Source organism: Anarhichas minor, unplaced genomic scaffold, assembly GCF_050575085.1.
Source record: "Anarhichas minor isolate MPS153535 unplaced genomic scaffold, ASM5057508v1 ptg000007l, whole genome shotgun sequence".
Taxonomy (NCBI): Eukaryota; Metazoa; Chordata; class Actinopteri; order Perciformes; family Anarhichadidae; genus Anarhichas; species Anarhichas minor.
The window spans coordinates 1,668,702-1,693,681 of record NW_027466453.1 but is presented as its reverse complement, the minus strand read 5'-3'; the positions used below and the strand labels follow the sequence as shown (position 1 = coordinate 1,693,681).

The window sequence follows — 24,980 nt, the reverse complement described above, 5'->3', positions numbered from 1 at the left end:
TTCTGGAATAACAACTGACCCGCTGGAATAACAACTGACCTGCTGGAATAATGACTGACCTGCTGGAATAACGACTGACCTTCTGGAATAACGACTGACCTGCTGGAATAACGACTGACCTTCTGGAATAACGACTGGCCTTCTGGAATAACAACTGACCTGCTGGAATAACAACTGACCTGCTGGAATAAAGACTGACCTTCTGGAATAACGACTGACCTGCTGGAATAACGACTGACCTGCTGGAATAACGACTGGCCTAAGAAAGATCCTAAGAAAGTAATTTTCATGTTTGTGACATCATTCCAATGTAACTTCTATGGGCTGATTGGGACCAAGCTGAGAAAATACATTGCACTATGTTATGTAAGACAGTTATTTAAGATGATCAATATGCAATCAAACTTTCTGCCCTTCACATATCAATATATATATATTCATTCATGTCACAATATGTCATGTTGTGGGTTAAATTAATAATTGATAGTAAATATATCAGTTGTCATCTGACAGAGATCATAAAATACAGCTTTATAACAAAACAAAGGACAGCTGATGAAGCTGTGCCACACGTCATATTTAATTGATGTCTCTTTAAAATGTCGACTCTGAGGCAACGACGTCTCAATATATTAAACGTCTGTTGCCTTGACTCCTCACGTCTCTTGCTTCCCTTGTCCGCTCACATCGGGACGAGGACAGGAGGCAAGGAAAGGAATCAAGGAGACATGTTAGCATAATGAAAAGCAGCTCTGGAGTAAATGGACCATCAGCCTTTTTCAGTGGCTTCTTCCCTAACCTCTCTCTTGCTCCCAAGGCCTCCATCCCTCGGTTTGGTGAAGGTTTTGTGTGTTTTGTTTGCACCCATCACGCTCTACACTCATCCATATGCTGCATTCATTACTGTTATGATTAGGATCATCATTATTTTACTATAAATTTATAATAAACTTAATTACTTTAAAGTTGATTTCATGTGTGTTTCCCTGTTTTTGCCACTGACTTTAGGCCAGACTACACACATTATAATATACATACCACTGTATTATGTGCGTCTTTGCTTTGCTGCTGACACTGTCTGAGTGTTTTTTCCATTCTGTACTGAAAACAAATTTCACAGACTCATCATGTGTCCATTAAAGTGAAGCTTAGTTATATCGGCCTTCATAGTATGTATGCTCCTCCTTTGCTGGAATGCTCCTGTACCTGATTCCAGGTTCCCTTTCTATCAATGAGTTTGGGGTAATTTGATTAAAAAAGTGGTAATGGGATTTTTAGAATATGCATCATGTAAGGATCCACTAAAAAACAAGAAACAGATTTCGACATCGGGCCCCTCTCTAAGACAATGTCAGGATTAAAGTCTTCTTTACTTCACTGGGATGTTGAACTTCACTGTGCAGAATGATTGGCACAGTTTGACACAATACGACTGTTTTCACTTTTATCTGCTGAAGGGATAAAGTAGAGTTTTGTTACATCACGGCTAGTTTGGAAGATAGTCATGCTCCAATATCCAACTAGTATGACCTGAAAAGACACATTTACTGTCCTAATTTGTTTAAATGTTCTCTATAGAACAATCAGAGCACAAATATAGCAGCTATCATCTCTGTAAAGATCTAGAGGAATGTCTCCCTGAGCACAGAATGAAGTCTCTCTCCCTCAGTGTGTTGTTATCACAGCTTCTCTGTGCTTTGTTCATGTATCTGGTCCGGCCTCACGTACATGTGAGTGCATGTGAGCCTGAGTGTGTGCCCCACTGGCTAGCTAATCGCTGGCGCTCTGCACTGTGCTCAGTCCTGGGAACATGGGCTTCAATAAAAACAGAACATGTAACTGTTAACACACACTGCTGATCAAGTGTTCAGTTTACATTGAACTGCCTGTAGACTAGTTTGTGACCTTGTAGTCCCGTCCAGATGATTTCAGATTGTGGCACCATACAACTGAAGGCTGCTCCTAAATGCAACAGTTATGCTGCAGGGTTTTCAGAGGACTAGTGCAGTGCCTGTTCAGAACGGGCTGAATGTTTTGCCTGTGGTGTTGTTGCTTTCTGGAAAACACACTAATAAGTTCACACTCAACTCACTTTCTTGTGTTCCTCAGCAACACACCTGCCATGACAAACTGTAGACACAGCCAAGTCACAGCTACTCACGGTCAGAAACACAGTAAAATACACTCTGGTTCAGGAAAAAACACCAGGACTTCATCATTATGCAAGGCAACTGCCTGGGGGCCTCAACTAAAATGGCCCCAAACCATGCAGCATCAAACATTGGTTCAATAAGTTGTATTTTTGGTCCAGTGCTGTTGTTCTAAGGCTAAAGCCTGGCCTAGTATACAGTAAAATAAATCGATTCAACAGTTTCATAATGCATACTACTGACCAATTCAGTATACTGTATACTACTGCCTCCGTCAGTAGTATGGTTTGGAATACAGCAGAGATTCCCTGCTTTATTAGAAATGGGTCCCACCTCACAAGGGCCTCTGCTGCTTACTTTGTGAGACTGTTGGTGGCCCATGGTGTAACAGTTCTGTTTGGTATGGGAGACAGGACACAGTGGAACTCAGTTCAACTTTTCAACTGAGCAATAATCGATTATTCATAGATTGTTTTTTTTAATGAAGGTGCACTATATGTCATTTTAACAAGGTAATTTAACTTTTTTGAGGAAAAGAAGCATTGAAACTTTAAGAGATAATGCAACACTAGCTTTGTGTTTGTTTATTGTACCTTAGTGGAGATTTTCTTTCAAATTAGCATTTAATCTATATAATTAACTACAGGATCACAACTGTCACTCTGAACCAGACAAATACTACAATGTCAAACGCCAGTCAGAGGCGTCATACGGTTAAATAACCGACTGTTATGAATCCTCCAAGCCAGAGGTCTTCAACAGGGGGTCCGCGGAGGTACTGCAGGGGGTCAATTTTTACATTTTCTTTGTTTGTTTTCCAAACATGAATCTGTCCATTATTTTGATAGTTCAGTATTGTATGCAAGATAACAGGTATGTTTATGCATGGCAGTGGCACTAATAGGCCATCACTCATTTTCGTTTCCACATTTATGTTTAAAATGAAAATATCAATTTGAATAGCTTGTATGCATGATTATCATGCAATTGACAGACAATGTTGATATTGGCATTGGTATCAGCTGACAAGGTATGTTTATAAATGTCAGTGGCACGGCCTCCCTACTCACTGTACCTTGCACATGTTTAAAATAAAAACATGAATATATGAACCTGTGTATTATTTGAATAGCTTAGTATTGAATGCACAATAAAGAGGCATGTTTATACATGGCACTAGGCCCAGTTTAATATAAAACACCATTTTATACAATTTATATAGTCGGGGGTCCCTGCTCCATCTCTCTATCAGTTTGGGGGTCCTTGGCCTGAAAAACGTTGAAGACACCTGCAAGCAGGTAGACTACTTAGCCCATGGATAGCGTACGGCCTGTTTTTATTAACTGGACTTTGAATGCAGCAGCACTGATCCACAGGAGTCCTCAGCGCTGCTCCGCGGTACGGCCGGTGAGAACGGTCACCACTGTGGCGGCTGGAGAGACGGAGAGTTTGTGTCTAACAGATGGATAAAGGTCAGTCAGCCGGAGGAAGCCCACGTGTCTGTCCGATTAGAATCGGGCCGGCAGAGCGTCCCGTTACCGGCGAGCAGCGTCCGTCCAATTAATTTGAAGGGGAATGAATGCTGACACATCCACGCGGTCGGTCAGAGAGGGCACGCGCTGCACGAGCTGGAGAGCGGGCAGAGTAATGCGTTTAAGGGACGGGGCCACTTAGCTGCTACTGTGGAAGTCCACTACAGTGGAACACCTGGACACGTTTGGACAACATGTCTCTGCTCAAACAGCGGGGGAGAGAGCTCGAGCGGTTCGACGGACTGTCGCTCATCTACTGGTACGTGAAACGGGTTTGGCTTCAACACCTGCGCGGACAGAGAGCGCAATAATAAGTCCAGAAAACTTCATTATGAATCTGCAAATGGGTCTTTTCCTTAAACGTTTCTTTCACACAGTCTGAGAGGTTGGGCTCTCTAAAGTCCGGCGGTACCGCTGTTCTTATGGTAACATGTGGCTCACTGCTTCTTCACACTATGGAACGTGGAGTCAGCACTAAGTTGATCCTATCTGAACTCACAGATGACCAATCATAATTAATACGCATGCTCAGTGTTGACCAACAATGTGTGAAGTCTAACATTTTAGTATTCACCTGATAAAGGATGTGCGATGTATGTGTGTGGGACTCTTGGTGAGGATCACATACGGTTCAGATGGCTCTTTTTATTTGTTTATTCATTTTAATTCTGCACATACATATCTAAACAATATAACACAAGATACACCAAGTATGTCAGAATGGAAGGTAGTGGTATTTGTTTCAGTAGCAGTGATGATCAAACCCTGCACATTAAGCCCATCATTCACAGTAACACTGCATCATATGCGCAGTGATTCAAGTAGTTAAAGTCTCTTGCATTTTGAAGAACATATTGCAATGCCAGTGATTGATTGATTATTATTTTTGTGAAATATGGAATTACATGACAAAATATTTAGAGCCAAATAGTAAAGTATTTAGCATGTGTAAAGCAACAGACAAAGCGAGCCTCTCCCGGGTAAAGAATGTCAGAGTCTTCATATAAAACTAGATGAATCGTGATGAAATGTGAACGATCCCATGGGAAAGTAGGGCAGTTTGGAGAGGGGGGTTCATTCTGGTCTTGTGATGTGTCCTGAGGGGAGGAGTCAGCTGAATGTAGGTGCTGAGTGGACTGTTGAGGCTGGGTCAGCCGGTAGCGCTTAAAGGCAGGCTGAGGAGAGGTGAAGTGACAGTGTTGAGTAGCCGTCTCTCCCACAGACAGAACCACCCCTAAAGTTTCCCTCATGATTCTCTCCTCCCAGAAGTTACCCGAGCTCTGGGACTACTTTCTGATTTACATCTCAGGAGCCCTAGAGTTTAATCCTGACAGCAGAGACATAGACCTGGGACTGTTTCCTCTCAGGATGAACCCCACCATTAAGACCAGGTATGTGTGACACACAGGGGGAGTCAGGAGCAGCCGGGAGGAGGGATGCTTGATAATCTGCTCTTATACGTGACATTGATGTGCTTCACGGCAAAAGTTCAGCGATGTTGAGAAACACGGAGAATGAGTCATGTGTGGAATGCTTATTGGTTAAATCTCTTTAAAGATGTGCTGTTTTGCAGGAATAACAGAAACTGGTTTGTTTATTTGTACCATTGACAAGATATAAGTCTGTAGAATGTATTTAGTAATATCGTAGTACAAAAAGACTCATTATAGATAAGATCGATTTATTGATAATCATAACAAAAAGCAATGATTTTAATCAAATGGCTTGTTTTACGATTTTCCTGAAACATAATCTTGATAGAGATGTGACAGTACTCGGGTAGGAAGGATATGATTGTCGGTCATTCTGACTTATTACTGAATTTGTATTGATGCAATGAGTAAAAAATCCAATGTCTGCCGTGTAGCTGCATAATCCGTCACTCAAAGTGAAAGCCATGGTTGATTAGATGTTGTAAGGCGGTTTGGCTGCAGTAGAGGTTGTACAGTATATGAAAGCATAATGACTCAACACGATGTGTGGCCTACAACAGAAAGGAAAAAGATGTGAAATGAAGAGATCATTGTGCCTGGACTGTTCCGTATTGAAGATTTGGAGCATTTGGTTCCCTGTGTGGTCCGTGAGCCACCAGGTGGTCCTCTGCAAAGGGAAGAATGGTCTCTCCTGAAGCCATGGATAATGTGGAACAGTAACCTTCTGTGCTCTTATTTTGGGACGGCATCAATCAATGGCAAAAGCTGTCATGTGTAGTTTGGTCTATTGTTGCCTTCACACTAACTTATTATGACCCAAGAGGAGCTCACATGGAGTCTTACCGACTGACCGGTTACTCATTCATTGGACAGTGGTGATGTCATCCTGCATCATCAGTGCTGGACCTCGTCTGTCATAATGATGAATAGGTAGAAACCAGGAGGATATGATTCTGCTATGGACTGGCTGAATGCCTGGGAGGAGGATGTACAGGTATCTCCTCAGAGGAGTGGAGTGAACTTTGACCCTCTTGCTCATACATCTCTTGCACAGAGCATTGTGGGTCAGAGTAGCCAGAAAAGCACGTTTGCTTGCATACATGTACATATGTAGGACATCCTGGTATTTTTGACATACTGCATTTGACATACGATGTCATATTGGGACCTCCAAATTATATTTTTTTGGCATACTAAATAGTCTGGTAGTTTTGGTGCTAGAATGCACGGACAGTTATCTCTGTCAGCACTGTTGCCGTTGCTTGCACTGTTAGCGCTGTTAGCACTGATAGCTTCTAGCGTCTAGCTTCTAGCTGCCTGCTCAGCTGCCGCCATGTTGAGAGTTGTGGAGGCAACAGAAATGTTCTGAGTTTGGTATTGAGCACTTTTTAACAGTAGCATTCAAGACACATGTATTTAGTGTGGACAAGAGAAAGGAACGACGCTGCATCACTGCCTTTGGGATGGTGGGCAGATGAGAGTTTGGGTGCGAGGTATCACATGCAGTAGGCAGGATGATTGAAGTACCTCTACACCTTCCGTTGTTTATACTAGGGATTTATCCAATTAATTCTATCATCTAAAAAGATAACAGTGTTGCTCCAGGCTAAGCGTCTCATAACTTTATCTTGGGAAATATAAGGTGGCAGCGTTTTGACCAGTGGCTCAGGGAGGCGTCCTCCTGCCTCTCAATGGAGAAAATCCTTTGTAATTGTTCAAGGTAAAGTGAGACCTTTGATTCAATCTGGGAAGCTTTCATTCACTTTATGTAAGATATGTATGAAGCATTACAAGAGGCTGAGGAGAAGGGACAATATCTGAGTGATGAATGGCTGTTTCTATGAGCAGGGAGGAAAAGTAACCTTTTACATAATTCTTTTACTCATTTACCTTACGTTATTTTATCTATTTTAATGTTTTGTCATTTAGTGTTGAAAAAAAAATAACCTGGGTGACCAGAGGCATTGGTACGGTAATAACCAGGGAGGATAGCTACTGTGTAGCCGCGACATTTCAACTGGTTTGACTCCCTTTTTCATGAGCAACTGTTAAAAGTCTGATCACCATCAGCTGTGTTCTACAGGCAAAGTCTCACGCTACAATGACGAGCATCATTATACAAATCAGAGTGATGGATTGATAGGTCGCCTCGGAGATCTGTGAAGGTTGATGATCAGCAGACGCATTTAATAAAATGTGCCTTTTAAAATCACATACCTCTGGTTACACTGTCCTCTGGTTGGTCTGCTTTGATTTGACACTACGTGCTGAGTTGGAACAGAACTCACCAAGCTCCACTGAACTTGTTGGAAGTCCCAAAGTGGCTTAAGGTACTGTATGGTTTTGAGGGGACAATGATTTACTTTTGTGGTTTTCTGAAGTATTGCATAAAACAGATATGGGAGTGTGCTCACTTTATTGCCACTGTGTCATTGGACAACGTGCTGGTGCTGTGTTGAATTCTTTGTCCATAGCATAATGACATAAGGGCTGCAGGTCAAAGGAACAGGTGCTTATGGATATTATAGCAGATTATACATGTCATTCCTGTTGATGGAGATGGTTTAATTGAACTCATTGTTCTGAAACATTTGACCAGCATGGAGCATGAATCACACACTGCAGCTGCCAACTCAGATCAAACCGGATGTTGAGACAGATGGTGCACTGCTGAGTGCAAATGCTGTTCTTTTCTTTTTCTCTGTCTCTTCCACTTCAATTTCATATCTTGCTTTGGGCACTAGATGCTTGGCAGAAGCATCCGGCCAATATTGGCCTTTTGTTCAATTTCAAAGTCCAGCCTGTCAGTTTCACTGCCCTCTGAAACGATGGACGGAGGTTCCTGCTGTGACACATTTGTATTATTGTGTTATGGGAGGATTTTCTCAGCTGTCACTAAAACCTGAAATTTACCTTACCTGTCTCAGATTGAAAAAGGTTGTCTGGAACAGTTTTTAAGATAACTTTATTGGTAACTGACAAGGGTGGATAGACAGGATGGAGAGCTGTAGTATAGCTGCTGTTAAAGGAGACTCTAGATGATCTGTTGACTAGTGACCTCTGGCTGAAGCGAGGCGTGGTGGAGGATAAGAAGGTAGAAGTGTGGCAGGAATCCAGAGACGAGGGTTAGAAGCGGGTCACTGGCTGCTTATTGGAAGCCGCTTGGGTTAACGCTACAGTTGTTATCAAGGTGGAAACTTTCTATGGGACTTAACGTAAATTTATGGTAATTAACATGAATAAAATGTAAACACATGGGCTATATGTTCAGGATGTGTACTATGTTAAATGCAAATATAAACAAACCTTTTCCATATCAAGCAGACAAAATCCATTCATTTGCCAAATGAATAAAAGAATGGTCAAGCCAACAGGGTGGGCTGTGTGTAATTTGACTGAATACTGGCTATGGTCTAAGTTCATAATTAGAAAATAACGATTTTGTAATTGAAAGTTGAAGAATATCCGAAAAATGTTCCGACCCTCTGCAACCCTGCTTAAGACAGTCCAATAAAATCAGACCAAATCAAACAAACAGGACTTTCCTTCAGGAGGCCGCTGTTCAGAAAAAGTAAATGCTGACATTTAGTCACCTGAGTCGTTAGTGTCGTAAGTCATGTGACTCGCGTTAGTAGCCAAGTTTACGTCAACCACGATCTTTTCCTGAAGTGTTTTTGTTGCCTAACCCTAACTTCTATTTTGTAACGTCTCGTGTATTGACAGTCGTTCAAAACTGGCACTAGAGGAGTATAAAGAGCATCACACTTTGAAGCTTATAGCCACTGACCAAGCTGCATTATTTGACGCATTGGTGTGAGAATGTGTCGGCATTATCACACTACACCATACATCTGGCAACAATCAAAGCAGGCATGGTGTTCTCTATGATGGATTACATGAATCTAGGACATTTTGAAGTGGCTCTCTGTAACTTAAGTGTATGTAACGACTGTGATAATGATAATTGCTAAAATGTTAAAGAGCAACAATAGCACAAGTAGAAATGGGTCATACGGTGTATTGAATTCCGCAAGTGTTTCATTGCTCATGAATTCAACCTCTGTATTTGTAAGATAATGAATGTGTTATTATCTTTGCCAGGAGATTATGTTTTTAGCCGTGTGTTTGTGCGTGCACATTTTATTTTTACTGACAGCTGACTCCTCACTGTCACTAACACCTGCTTCAGTCTGGCCTCCGCTTTCTGACAGATTACGAATTGTTCCTCTCGTGATTTACACGCCTCAGTAAGACAATTGCATGACGAGTTGGAGTTGAGAAAAGACGTGAACGTGAACTGGAATGTTTCACAGTTTACAAGTTAATGTTAAACCAATAAGAAGCTAAATTATCGGTGATGATAGCCGGTGGTTTCCCAGATTGTATTTCAGCTAATGTGTTCTTCCTCTTTTGCTCTTTGTAGTGACCATTGCTTCCCAATAAAAAGTCACTACGGTTGCTGAAATGTTTGTTCTGACGCGTGCCATAAATAACAAAGTCCAGTTTCCAATATAGGCATTTTATTTCTCACATAATCAGAGTTCTACCACTTTCTCTTCAGTTATCCATTTTCTCCATAAACCAACAAATCATAACATTTACATTCGTTAAATGTGCACGGTCAAAAACTGTTTGCTCCTACCTATTAGCAGCCACCTGTGTCCAATGACTCCACTGATTATATTACCTGTGCCCTGATTCACACCGGCACTACACCCCCATGTGGTGGGAGGTTGTACAAAAACAAAAACAACAAAATGGCTCTTACACTCTTCATCGGACTTTTTACCTGCAGTCAACCAAAGCCTGCTCCAACGTGATTGGTCAATACTACTCAGATTACAAACGGAAACCAGAACGCTTCTGATGCCAAAATCCATTTTTTAAATTCCAGATATTCCACCTAAAGGTGCGTTCACACACACCAAAACTCGGCGGGGACTATTTGTGGTCATTCGCCCCATTCGCGCCAAACGCGCCGGAGAGGGGGCGTGGCTTATCGCCCTTGAAGCTGTTCGACTGTCCGCCATCAACCATGGAAAAAATAACCTCTATTTCTGCTTAGTACTTGTTGTGGAAGTCCCAAATATCCCGGGAAACTAAACGCCGTCATGTCTGGGTTCATAACATAGTCCAGAGGAGCTCCATGGATTTTATCAAGCTGTATTCACTGTGTCTAGCAAGCCACACGTTGGCTGTTTACTATAGCTGTATGAACACAAAATAAACAGATTTTGCTGTGAATTAACTGCATTAAACAGACAAAAAGGGATGCCGAAATAACTACATACTGATGCCGATTTGTAAAAAGTCTGAATTCATGTTTTGTTAGCTCTCTCCGCAAGACGACAAACAAATCACTTTTAAAACACTTGTTTTCTCAATGGAGCTCGGATCAATCGGTGCTAGGCTATGCTAACATTGTAGCAGCTCCAACAACACTCAAAATAACGTCATCTCGGCGTAAAAACGTCTGCGTTTTTTTTCATTGTTTGTACCATAAGGTTTACACAAACATTTATGGGTCAATGACATGACATGCATATTTTTGTGTCCGAGTCCACTATTTACTTTTAAAATAATTGTATCAATTCGTGACATATATCATTTCATTCTATAAAACCTATCCAGTTTTGGTTAGGGTTAGGGTTAGGGTTACAATCAAATAATATATATTATTTTATGTTTTGGCATCTCAAACCCTGAAAATGTCAGGCGGTGCACCTGTCCTAGCAGATGAACAGTCTAAGAAAACTATTAAAAAATGTATTGAAATGATAATAAATTCAAAATAAAATACTATGGCATGCTTTTATTGTTGTAACGATTCAAATAAACCAAATTTTTACAAATACCAATAGTTTTAAGCTGTTGCGATAATTTAAAAACTTTTGTCCAGCAATTTGAATGTTCTCCAATATCAGGGTGGCACAGCTGTAAAGATGGGACTTTTATTATGAAATTAAAGTGGAAAACAGTAAACAGGTTATTGCATCATCAAGAGGACCTCAACTGACCTTTATAGCAGAGTGAAAATGTTTTTATATCTCTTTTGAATATTGATAAAAACAGCTACTTTCAACTTTTAGGTAGAGTGGTTCACTTTCCATGTCAGGGTGGTACAACCAATGTAAAACGATAAAAATGTTATTTTATCATAAATGTCTTTATTCTATTTAAAATGTATATGTATGAAGTTGTTAGCAAGAACAAAAGCTAATGCTAGTGTCCTAGTAGATGCCTGTTTAATTTGAAATCAGTTGCAAATGTCAGGTGGTGCAACCAGTAAGGCAGGTGGTGCAACTGCAGAGAATGTTACTCTATGATATTATATTTAAAGCTCTAACATTATTTTAAAAAAAATTCAAAAGTTTAACAGTGTTAAAAGTTAACTATATTATACACTTTCAAACTATTTTTTATGATTTAATGAATATTTTTTAACTATTAAGGATGCCACTGTCAAGTAAAGCAAAATCAGCATGACGCAGGGAGCAGACAACAAGTCATGTATGGAGTGTGTGCAAAACGCTGCTACAATGAGGTAGAAGCTGCAACACCCCAGGCGGAAGCGACTGTGATTTTGCCTATTCCAGTTACAGGTATGTGCTAAACATGATTGCTATGAAATATTTACTTCTTTTACTTAAAAAGAGTCTGTTAACTAAAAGCATGTTGTTTTATTTGAAAAAATAAAATGCAAATTTTCTGCATATTTGCTGTGATTAATATTGTCAGGTGGCACAACTGATAAATGTCATGGTGGTGCGACCAGGTAAAATATTAATTTAAAGCAATAAATAATAGGTTAAAGTGAATTTTTTTTTGCTTGATATGATGTGAAGAACTATTTTATTGAATGTATTCATTTGAATATTTGTATTATTATGTTTCTCTGTTTAAATGTAAAATCAAAGTTAAATATACTAAATATCTGGCCAAGAGAACGCAATTATGATAAATTATTGTATATATATAAAACACAACCACAAAATACGATGTGTTAGACACAGTAGACACTCTAAGGGATACTTGTCAGAAATTTCAGTTTGAATAAATATTAGGAAAATATATATTTTTTTATAAATATGTGGTTGCGCCACCTGACATTTTTTAGCCTGTGAAGTTAAAAAATACTGTTAAAAACGATTTAAAATACTATGAAAAGTTGGTTCACAACTTAGACTTGTTTCACCACATTTTTCCAGACACAAAAATATGCATTACATCCATTTTGAAGATAATTTTTAAAATTACCTTTTTAGAAGCCTTATTTGTCAATGACCCTTATACACATAGTTTGGTCTCTACTAATATGAGGTATCGTAGAGCTCTGGGTGAACACAGACGGATACAGTATTTGTTTCCTGATTCAACAAAGGTAGGATGTCAGTGATGACAGGGGGAGCATCTCAACGCTGATAGGCTGTCGCGCCACAGTGGCATACGATTTTTTCGCCGGAGTTGAAAAATTTCAACTCATGTGTTTGGGGCGTTTAGCGATTGACGCGAATTTGCGTAAATCGTGCCGCGCCATTGCAAATTCGCGTCACTCCAGTCTCATCGTGTCTGTGCATAGACTTTGTCTATTTATAATTTGCGCCGCGTTTGGTGTGACTTTACACTGTAGATCTACGATAGTGAGAACCTTTCTTTGAAACTAACCTCACAGATAGCACAGTTTATTTAAGATATAGACGATTTTGTTTGTTTGACTTGGTGTCCTTGAATTAATTTTCATGGTGAAAGTGACCACAGGCTGTGACAGTGGTGGCAGGTGTGACTGGACGCACTTTGACAGGTTATTTACTCGACTCCTGTCTGTAGTATTCAGGCCTCTGGTGGCAACAAGCATCACTTTGGTTGTGCTGTGACAGAGGAAAACAACATGCTCTCATTAAGTCACCTGGCCTCAGCATCTCTCACCACCGTCTCTGGGACACATTGTTATGATGTACATATGTCCTTTGTTTCTTTCCTGTAAACTCAAGATCAGTATTACATAGATGTATGTGTAGAATACAGTCTGACAGTCCAGTAGAGTACAACACTATTTATTTAGAAAACCCCACTGCTGCTTTTCGTTTCTGTCTCCACCTGTGAACAGGCTGTTGAAAGACATTCATTGAAGAAGTAGACAAGGCAAGCTAAGGGGAATAGTATTTTAGAGCATAGGTCTTCTTTGGTTCAGAATTTCGGACTTGATGCAAAAAGACCTGCTAAAAAAAACTAGCCCTAACCCGCCAGTCATCAATAGATTTCTTTAGGAAAGCAGAGCGACCAGGGGTTGTATTCACAAAGCATCATCACGTTAAAAGTAGCTCCTAAGTTGCAGCGATAGGAGAAACTCTTAAAAGTCAGTGCTAACTCAATGGCTTCTAAGTTTTTGCTAAGAGCAGTTCACAAGGCGTTTCAGCACTAAGAGTAGCTCCTCAGTCCAAGAGAAGTTAGAGGTCCAGAGGACTTCTAAGTCCAACTCAGTCAGTAATGTGCTCCAGCTGATGTGTTTTAACGTGTCAGTGTTTTGTAAAAATAGAATAACATTGATCATTTATTCAGCCATTACATAAGGATTCAATCAGATTGCCAAGAAATCAAAAAAATAGCACTGGAGATAACAATTCCCTCAAACTGCTTGGACACAACGGAAAAATGTCCCTCAACCATGTGACCTCTTCAGACCGGAATTTGTTTGACAGTTCCTTAAGATAATTTAACCATCATGAACTGCCATAAATGCATAAATAAAGGGGATTATCCTGTAGAACTGGTGCTATAAAAATAATTACACACCAACTATTTATCTGAATTGTTTTTAATTTGATCTTCTTACACCTGAAATTTTTCATTTTCCGTTCACTGACACAAACTGCTCACCTGTCAGACACCATTCACTGTGGATATTGTGTCGTAGTTCACTCATGAAACATGATGTCATCCATAGCATCTGGGTCACCCCAACCCCTTCTCTTAGCTAAAGAGTTCTTCCAGGAACTGCCCCCTCTACTGAGTCATTCAAAGCTCAAGACTCACCTCTTTTCTCTGGCTGTTGAATAAGCTTAATTTGTGATTTATCTTTTGCATCACTCACCGATAATGAATCGGTTAATCTCTGCCTGTGTGTATGCATGTTTTTGTTGTTTGCTCTGTTGACCTTCTTTATTCTTACCATGTCTGTAACACACTTTAGTCAGCTCATGTTGTTTTAAATGTGCTATAGAGATAAATTGTATTTGATTTAATTGAAGTATTGGATGAAAAGTCACGGGATCACCAAGGCTATGGCAATTCATCCTCTGGGGACAATGAATGCACAACCATTTAGCTAGAGTGACAAAAAGCCCAAACTGGACCTTTTTAAATAATTTGACCAGATCCTTCAGTGGCAAAGAGTGAATAGTGTCTGAACACATCCTATGACTAATCTTTGATAACAATGTGAAAAGAAACGAGTGTGTGTGTGTGTGTGTATATATATATATATATATATATATATATATATATATATATATATTTATATATATATATATATATATATGTGTGTGTGTGTGTATATTAGTGCTGGGCGGTATGACCATAATGTGTATCACGGTATTTTTTAAGATTCTGGCGGTTTCACAGTATATCACGGTATTTCTTTTTTTCCTTGACTGTGTTTTTATATAGGTTTATAGTGGCTCACTCTACTGTCAGAAGTACATAGAATATAAAGACATTTTAATGCCATCATGTATAAAGGCTTTGCTTACTATAGGGCAGGGGTCTTCAACTAAAATTCCAAAAGGTCCAGATTGAGAAAATCTCCTCGGGCAAAGGTCCGAAACATTACAATAATATCAAACTCGCGCTATTTAGTGGCATATATATATATATATATATATATTAGTGCTGGGCAACGATTAAAATATTTAATCGTGATTAATCGCATGGATTTTTTGCGATTAATCCCATTGTTATGGCAAAGTTCAATAATGAATTCAAAAGTAGTGTATTGCGCACTTATTTTAAAAGTACTGCTATATGAACAAAAGGGCAATAACATTTGGTTCACGAGATGCAGGTAGCATGTTTTATACTTAATGTGAATATAATTCATACTTTGTTGGCATCTTATTCTGAAAACCGGATGTTCGTCTGAAGAAACCGGATGTTGTCTCACGTTAATCTTTCCGCTAACTTTCAAAGTCCTTCGCTAGCTCCCGATCTGTGCCGTTTAAATGCGTTTACCGTGAATTTCAGCATATAGGTGCACTAAAATGACTGACTATAGGATGTTTGCTGGCTTTTATCCCACTGTTCTTGTCATTCTCTTGTTGTTATGTATATGTTTTGTCTCTTGTCTTTCAATAAAAAAAAAGTTTTTAAAAAAAATTAAAAAAATGCGTTAACGCGCGATAAAATAATTGTCGGCGTTAATTAATGAATGCGTTAACGCGAAATTAACGCGTTAACTTGCCCAGCACTAATATATATATATATATACAGTATATATATATTCAAGAAGTCTAGTAGTAGTAACAACGTCTCTGTGTAGTCAACAACTGTCAAATCAAATAAAGAAAGTACACATCAATTATATTTTAACAATTATTATTCCCAGTTTTCAAATTTAACTGGATGGATTATAAATAATACATAGAAATACATGAATAAATGTTCTTGTCATTTCAAGTACAATAAGGGCTGAAATAAAGAATAACTGATACAACAGAAAGCTTTTGAAAATGTGCATCTTAAAATAAAGTACTTAATTTTAGAGAAATTAATTTCACTGAATTGTCCTGCAGCTTTAAATTCAGTTCATTCAGGTGTGAAGTGATGTAAAAAAAAAAGCCACAATATTATATTTTTGTCATTTAAAGACAGAAATCAGTGAGCATGGACTTTATCTGTGGTTATTAACACTTGTTTCAGCTCTATTCTCTCTGTTAACATCATTGGACAGTGAATTAACATGTTAGGATTCTGATCATATTGGGCTCTTAGGTTTATTTTCTGTGTCTTCATTTCAGACGTGAGTGGGTACGTTTGTTCAAAGGAGTTGTGCTTTGTCTGGTAGTGCGCTTCATTTGCCGCTTTTATCAATAGTTACGGTTTCTGAACATATGAGACATGCTGGTTTTAACTTCCTGTGAGAATAATTGACATATAAGAGTCTGTTAATTCTTGCTTATAAATTCTATTCTCTCTGTACGCGTTTCTCTTTTTGGAGAACGTCATGTTAACTCTCTGATTTGCACAATGTTCCTGCTCTTCTTTCTATTTCCTCGTCTCTCCCCCGTGTGTCACGGTGTGTGTAAATCTCACTAGAGTCCGGAAACTTGTCAGAATGCCCATATTTGATTGGCTGAGCTGCATCACGTGATGTGATTTACAACGCATTGGTCGGTGTGTTTCCTGCACCGCTGAACAAGTGCCGTATCGGCTGAATAAGACGCGCCGGTTAAAGTACAAACTCGCTCTGTAATATGTAGATTTCCAAATTATCTATCGGTTTGAGATCCTGGGTCCGAATGCAACTGCGTCCGGATCCGGACCGCGGTCCGCCAGTTGGGGACCCCTGCTATAGGGTGTGCACCGGTATACTGGTTCAACCGGTGTATATATATATGTGTGTTAGGGGTGTAACTGTTTACAAAATTCTCGGTTCGGTTCAATTGATACAGTGGTGCCACGGTTCGGTTTGGTACGTTTTCAATACAGCAAAAAAGCAGAAATGCCAAATCCTTGCTGGTGAGACTCTCAAGGGGAGAACATCTGAAGAACATGGCTCTTCATCTCCGTCCAGTAGTGAAGTAATGTGTCGTTACAGTCAGCTAGCTTTGTGTCTGAAGAACATGGCTCTTCATCTCCGTCCAGTAGTGAAGTAATGTGTCGTTACAGTCAGCTAGTTATGTGTCTGAAGAACATGGCTCTTCATCTCCGTCCAGTAGTGAGGTAATGTGTCGTTACAGTCAGCTAGTTATGTGTAGTCCGTGACGTCTGGCCTCCCTATACGCTGCGGGGAGAGTTTGTAGCATGTGTGCTGCTGTTGGTTTTCCTGCTAAGCTAGTTTAGCGTAGCGTGCCTCTCCCAGAACACACGAGCATCACCAGAGTACAGCAGACAGCACGTTGGGTGGGTTGCCAGGTTGAGCGCAGTGGCTCCACCGAAAGAACATCATATTTCCCACAATTTAAGCTTCTGCATTTTCCACATGCACTATTATTCAAATGTATTGTTCGGTTCGTAATGCGTACTGAACCATGAGCCTCGTACCGAACGGTTTAATACGAATATGTGCATTGTTACACCCCTAATATACATGTATATACTGTATGTATATACGTGTGTGTATGTATGTATGTATGTATGTGTATGTATGTATATGTATACCTTTTGTTGGTTGTTCTGCTGTAAACAGTACTGAGTGATGAATGCTAATGTGATTTACAGTCTTCACAGAATGTACGTTAGCAGTTTTAGGAGTTGGTGTTAATGTAAGCGGACTTACATAAAACAGTCTGTTTAGCTGCGTCCAAGTTTTCAAGGGGAGTTCCTAAAGGTGAATAGGGTAAAACATGTAAGGAATGGATACCACCATAAAACTTCACCAGTTGATTACTTACATTGATAACATTAATCACTTATTACTCAAGACAATTATGGTTTGTATTACAAGTTTTCATAAAATTAAAGTGCAACTTAAAGCTTCGAAATGACATTTGAAATACAACAGCAATGTGTCTTCAGAAACATGTTTTTATTGTTTAAGCCTTCGCAAACCATGTCTGCTGGTATGAAAATGTCAGATGCTGGAAAATAAAATTACGACAACACACCAACTGAGAATCTTACTTCTGTCATGTGGTGGTGTGCAAACACCTTTTCTCTGGATAATCCAAAGACCTTCATGTCAACAGTGTTTTGGTGCTAATTTTGGAGTACCGTATTTTCCGCACTATAAGGCGCACTTAAAAGCCTTTAATTTTCTCAAAAAACGACAGTGCGCCTTGTAATCCGGAGAGCCTTATATATGGATCAATTGGTTAATTGGTTGATCCATACTGGTTGTACACGGCGCTCTGTCAAAATGTTTCAGTACGACTGGTAAACTACAAAGCCGCACCGCGGTAAACACCGGTACTGTGCTTACTCCTAGTCCAACACCACTTGTGTGTATAAAGACCCCAAAATGGCACCTTTCAAGAGACACGCTTACGACGCTATTCTATTCTATGCGCCTTATAATCCGGTGCGCCCTATATATAAAAACAGTTCTAAAATAGGCCATTCATTGAAGGTGCGCCTTATAATCCGGTGCGCTTTATAGTGCGGAAAATACGGTACGTGCTATTTCCAAGAAAAACTCCTCACAAGAAGAATTGTGGATAACGGGACATTTTCTTTATTTCTTTTTTAACAAACTAACCCTGTGATCCTCCTTTTTCATTTGTTCAAGGCTGTGACCACCACTAAAATTACATTGAGCTCTAATGCATCTCAATCCCACAGCAGATCAAACTGAACCTACCTGCATGGCTAAATACTAGTATGAGGCAATGTCTTTTTGTGAATTTAGTGAAGTGACTCTCTTAAAAGTAGGCTATACTAATATTCAAAACAATTAACGTTTTTAGATGTACGATTCATGGCCAACAAATAATGTTTTTTTAATAAACACAATGCAGAAAAAGAGTGCAAGAGAGCATTTATTTGTACATTTTATTTTATTTGTACATATTTACCGCCGTAATTTGTTCTTTGTAAAATGTAAAACACTGTTGGGGCTGAAATACATCCCATGTTGCTGTCCTCCAATGAAGTGGAACCAATGCATACATCTAAGTCTGTTTTTAAGTTTGTCTGTGCCTTAATGTTGGTGTTTTAACGCTGAAAAGGGAACATTTGTGGGAGATCTCAAATACCTTTTGGAACAAGGTTCTCATTTACACCCAGGACTAACAGGTTTTATGGGGCTCTTCAGGACTGCCCTGTACCCCTCTAAACTGCTGCATTATCATCTCCTGTAGTGGTCTCTTACATTTTGCAGACTCTTAAGAGACACTTTGAGAATCGGCTCCATTCTTCCTTGTCAGGTAAAATCAATTCACAGTAATGGGATTCCAATTCACCTCTCATCGACTGCTCTCGTCCTCGTTCCCTCTGGTGACGATCGATTGGCTGGGAATGACTTCTTTGGGTTTGATTTTCTCTCCACAGAAGATATGGATCCTGATGCAAGATGCTGACTGTTTGCCTTCAGGGTAGTTTGCTTGTTGCTGATTTTTTTCCTCTCCCCCTCCACCTATTGATGTTTCCTTACTTAGCTGAGTGGTCTGTTGGGTCTATTTAGGAATGTCAAAGGTGTCAGACACTTGTCCTGTTCTTCCTCTTCATCTCCAGTGAGGGGATGCAAGTGTGCGGCTGGTGTGTGACCTAACAGTTGTAATTAGCTGAGATGAGCTCTATGCCTTTCATGTAACTGAAGGCTAATTAAGTAGTATAGGAAGCACTGTCTTCCAATGCTGATCACCGATGAGCCATATCGGCCGTTTGTTGTATGTTGTCCTTTTACTTTGTCTTAGTCATCTATAGTGGTTATTTGCACACAATTCCAATTATTAGAAAAATAATTGAGTGTATTTTTATTGATAAAAATTTAAACAGTAGGTTGAATGATGTATTATACACTGCTTAGTGCTAGTGTTAGGAACAGGTCATAATTCACTCTCTAATAGCTATTTTTATTGCTGTGAAAACATCTGCTTCAAACAACTGGATTCATTCCATGTTTTTCACCAAGAACTACAATCTACAAGATTACATTTGAACACATCATGATTACATCGAAACTTACTTTAGCCTTATACTCATTTTTACTGAATCCAGTGTGAACGCCTCATAATGTAACTCAATAGAACCTGCTTACTTAGCTGGCAGCTCTGTTCACAATGTAACATAATCGGGATTGGCGACTAAAAAGCATTAATGTCGATCCCCGATCGCATGTTTTTACTGAATATCAGCACTAATGACTATCGGTAAAACGTACGTCAAACGTCACACGGTGATGGTTAGGTTGTATAATAAATCCACAGTTCCCATGCCAAACCATGAGGGGGTTCAGTATAGACCCCGGATCAACTACGGTCCCTTACACCGCTAGCTAGCACCCACCTGTAATACCTCATTTTAAGCCTCAATAAAATTGAAACAGATGTATGATCATAATATAGTTTTATTATGCTTTTTTATAAAAACATAGGTAAATACTAGAAAATGACTTTAGACATTATATTACATGACTGAATCTTAAGCTAAATTCAACAGCAAAAGAAGCTTGCTGCTCCAAAGGGGTCGGTTGACACAGAGGCAGGCCTGTGTTCTCTCCAGCTGCCTTATGTCTCTAGCCTTCACCTGCAGTTCAGGGTGCAGGGGGACCTAACGCAGCAGGAGGACTTTTGCACTGTTCACGGACTCGGGTATACATGTCCAACTTGTCCAAGAGGACTTTTCAAGGACATGGAATATCTCCTCAAGCTGTGTCTTCGCCTGCACATCTCCTTGGCCTTGTCAGAGAGTCTTCTCTGTACTCTGGTGCCTGAACACCTGGCTGCCCAACACAGTCACACAGAAGAGACTCACACACCTGGCCTTGCCAACACATTATCAACTTGTCAAACATATGCGCTAGGTCAGTGGCTCTTCAAACCATGAGGCTCTATGGGGCCTCTCGAGGGTCAGTCACGGCAGGTCAGTTTCTACTTGTTACATGCACGGTGTCTTTTCACAATGAACTCTGTTAGGTTTAGGAAAAGAGCTTGGTTAGGGATGACCTGATTGACTCACAACAGGTCATGTGACTAGAGACTCGTGAGTCAGAATACTAGCGACACTAACTACTCACATGACAAAATGTCACCATTTACTTTTAGCTGCTAACAGCGGTCTCCTGGACAAGTCCTGTGTTGGTTTGACCTGTCCACCTCCCCTCTTGCGCACCTTGTGTGGACTGTCTCGCTCTTTATGATACGTCAGTTGCTCTGAGTATCTAATAATAGACGCATGTGGGTTTACATTTGAGTTACTTAAAAGTGCGGTGCGACGGTGTCAGACGGCAAGGAGCGCTGACCGAGCTTTGGTATCGGATGAGTTGGTAGTGAGACTGGCTTGGCCTTGCTGCACCAGAACATTCTGGACAAACTGGACATTCCAGTACCTGCGGTTTAAGAGGAGTGAGGGGTCAGCAGTCAAAGAATAAATAAATAAAACAGTTAATGTTCTATTTGTCAATAAAATATATCTTCAAAAAGTGTGAAACACTGCAACCACAAGAGCTCTTTGAGCATGCATAATAAATGAGCACCAAACATATTCGGCTAATGGGTCCAGTTGTTTGCCCTGTTGGCCTCGGACGGACACACAGACACACACAACCCAATATGTAACGTTTTTGCAGATTGATTAATGCTGAGGTCAAGAGTACATGAAATACAATGTTCTAATCCATCCCGACTTCACTTTTCTACTTCAAAAGCCTTCAAAATGTCCACAACTTAAAACACAATAAATGTACTTGGAAAACAAAGAGAGGCAGAAGAGAACATCCGTAAACTAATCCAAGGTGAACCTCTCATAATCAGCCGTGTAGTCACACAGCAGTGGTACATTTTTATCTTTGAAATATGTAAATGCAAAATGAAGACTTATTTATATTTCAGAGGGATAAGCCTTTGATATTTTTCAGTCTTGTTTTTCCACTCTCCTACAGAAGGCCGAAGAGGCCACAGGTTTAATTATTTTTGTTTCCCAAGATCACAGAATTATTATTTTATGATGTCAACATCATTACTATACAACCGCAGCTGCAACCAATAGAGAAACTCTCTTAATATCCTATAACATTACTATAGGAACCCATAGTGTGTAATTGTTAACAGCTAGTTTACCAAATACGATACTGTAGTATTACAATTAGCTATAAGGGCTGCAAGTCGTCCAGCATGTTGTCTGCAGCGGGCGCACAGCGGCTCATTGACTACAGATCACGTTACAAGCACTCTTGACTTCCCTGCAGTGGACATGAGCAGATAGTCAACTGGAAGCAAAGGTGTGACCGCGAGGAAGCTGTGACTGAGTAAGACTGTATTTCCCCACTGTAATACTTGATACTAACTTATAACACTAAAAAAGTATATTACACCAACCGATACCTCCAGATCCAAATCCACCTCCTGATTGTGTTTCACTGATGTTTTGTACTGCGAGTAACGCTTTGGTGTGTTTTTCAGGGGCAGATTTAGTGATTTGAGGGCTCCAGGCAAATGCTGTCCTGCTCTACTTTTCACCCTTTCTCTAACTGGAAATGCTGACATCGGCAGTGGTAGAAGAAGTAGTGAATTAAAATGATGAACTACTAAAAGTAAAACTATTAACAACACACTAATCGAAATCCTGCATTCAAATGTTTACTTCACGTGAAGAGTGACAGAGGAATTATCAGCACAATGTACCAAAATGTACTTTCAATTCTAATATGATGCTGGATGTTAAATGAATAATAATGTATCATATTTGAATTGATATATTTTGTGAGTCATATCTGATTCTGCAACATTTCCCTGCAGGTACATGTAGTACTACAATGTTTTCCTCTGAAGTAGAAGTACACAGTTAGTAGTATACAGATGAGTTGCATGTTTTTAAGAGCTTTTGGTGCCTTTTGTGAGTCATTTCAAGGTACAATGAGTTAGAATGCTTTTCATATGTAAACATCATAATAAATCCATAGCTGTTAGAGGCCCTTTATTTGGCCAGTAGCCTTGCCTAACCATAAAGTCTGTCCCTGGTGTTTTTCCTGACAGTGAATTTCTCTGGTGAGTAGCTGTGACTTGGCATGTGATGTCATGGCAGGTGTACTAATGAAGACCCAATGAAGAACAGAGTTGAGTGTGAAGTGTTTTTTTATGAGCGGTTCTCCAGAAATCTGCAAGCAGCAACATCACAGGCCCGTTCTGAACGGACACTGCACTAGTTACTGAAATTCCAGCCTGGAACATAAAACCATTCACATCCATCCAACTTGTATTGCTATTTAACTCTGGACCAAAGTTTGTGTGTAGTATTATTCCTCATTAAGATCCTTTCAGAGAATCATCTCTTTCTCCTCTCATGCAATCTGCATTCTACCTTGTATGACCTTATAACATCTTGTCACGGCTAGTAGCATCATGAATCAGATTAAGAAGATATTCCTCGTTACCTCCATCCCTTTTCTTTACCTGCTTCTCTTGTGCACGGTCGTGCAGCCTGTAGCCACAGAGCCAGCGTGAGGAGAGCAGAGAGAGCATGTCCACTAATCCGGGGATCGGCGGTTCGATGCCCGTCTTCTCCGGTCCGCCTGTGGAAGTGTCCTTTGACAATATACTGAACCCCAAATTGTGGTCCTGTTTAGTAGCAGGGTCAAACTGAATCTGTGTCTTGCTCTAAATTGACTGGATCAGCACTTTTTTTCGCCTGTGTGTTCAGCTCTCAGTGCTTTTGTAGCTTCTAACTGACTTCTACGCACATATCAGCCTTGTGTTAAAAGTTACTGATTGCATCAACCGTATCAAAGCTGTGTTCCCGCTGATACTTGTAATCTGAAGGACTTGAAAAATGCAGTGGATCTCTGTCAGCGGTACTATTCTTCAATGAAACCAGATGTGGACATATTCTGCTCGAGACAAGGAGAAACGGCACCAGCAGAGACAGCCACAGTACGCTGTTGATGAAATGCAAGCCAGCACACCTCCAACACTTCCTCCTTTGTCCTTCCAACGCCTTTCCTTTGCTGTGCCGTGGAAAACACTTGCACTCTGCCAACATGGCAACCATTTTGCTGACCTGTGAGTAATGGCTTTGCTTACCGCTTAGCTCAGCACCAGTATCCCCATCTCTGCTACAAAACATACATACAATGCAGTTTAGTGTGAACCACTGAATGTTAACATAACTGTGTTTGTTTAGCAGACAACTACCTTCATATTCTTAACTGCTGGTTTACCTGGACCTGTTAGAATGTCTTCTCTCCACTGAACCTGCAGCCTCTCGTTCTCATCTATAGAGGGCAGACTTGTAACTGGAAACACTCCTCAGTGATCACCCATGTCTTTAGTTTTTGTCCTTTTTTGTATTGCTCTCTATTACACACACACACACACACACACAATCAGGCTCACACAAGAGCTATAAATGTGTGCGTGTGCCAGCACGTGTTCCTCTGTGATTGGGTATGGGCTTGTTTGATTTCTCAGGGAGGATTGGATAATCCTATAATCTGATAACGACCCACTGTGCAGATTTAGTGATTAAAGTTCTGAGGCAAATGGTTGTTGCCATGGCTGCCAAATAGAAGAAGAGAATAAATCTGTGTGGGATGATAATGTGTGTGTGTGTGTGTGTGTGTGTGTGTGTGTGTGTGTGTGTGTGTGTGTGTGTGTGTGTGTGTGTGTGTGTGTGTGTGTGTGTGTGTGTGTGTGTGTGTGTGTGTGTGTGTGTGTGTGTGTGTGTGTGTAGTGGGGTGAAGACGCATGCTGAAGTCGTGCTGAAATGTGCATGCGCAATCACAATCTGAATCAGGAACAGCTTTATTGTAGGTTTTCACATTTAGGAATTTTGTGTTTTAGTGGGAAATGGTCACAATAAACATCAATACAAACACTACCAAGTTCAAGAATCTTGAATATGAAATAGAAATTGACAGTTACAATATATCTATTTTAAAATTAAAATAATACAAAATAAGAAATATTTATTAATAATGTGCAACAGTATAATATATGAATAATTTGTGCATTAATGTAATGCAGTTAGATTTGGAGACTTTACGTTGTGTCCATGGG

At 40.0% G+C, this 24,980-nt stretch overlaps 1 protein-coding gene across 1 annotated transcript in view; it reads left to right on the top strand.

Moving 5' to 3' along the window:
- Positions 1 to 3,876: 3,876 nt before the first annotated feature.
- The window catches only part of LOC142938728 (syntaxin-binding protein 4), a 91,302-nt gene continuing 70,198 nt past the window's right edge, over positions 3,877 to 24,980 (top strand). The window contains exon 1 of the mRNA XM_076082110.1: positions 3,877 to 3,941. Within this exon, the coding sequence (XP_075938225.1) occupies positions 3,877 to 3,941 (65 nt within the window). The remainder of the gene's footprint in view (positions 3,942 to 24,980) is intronic.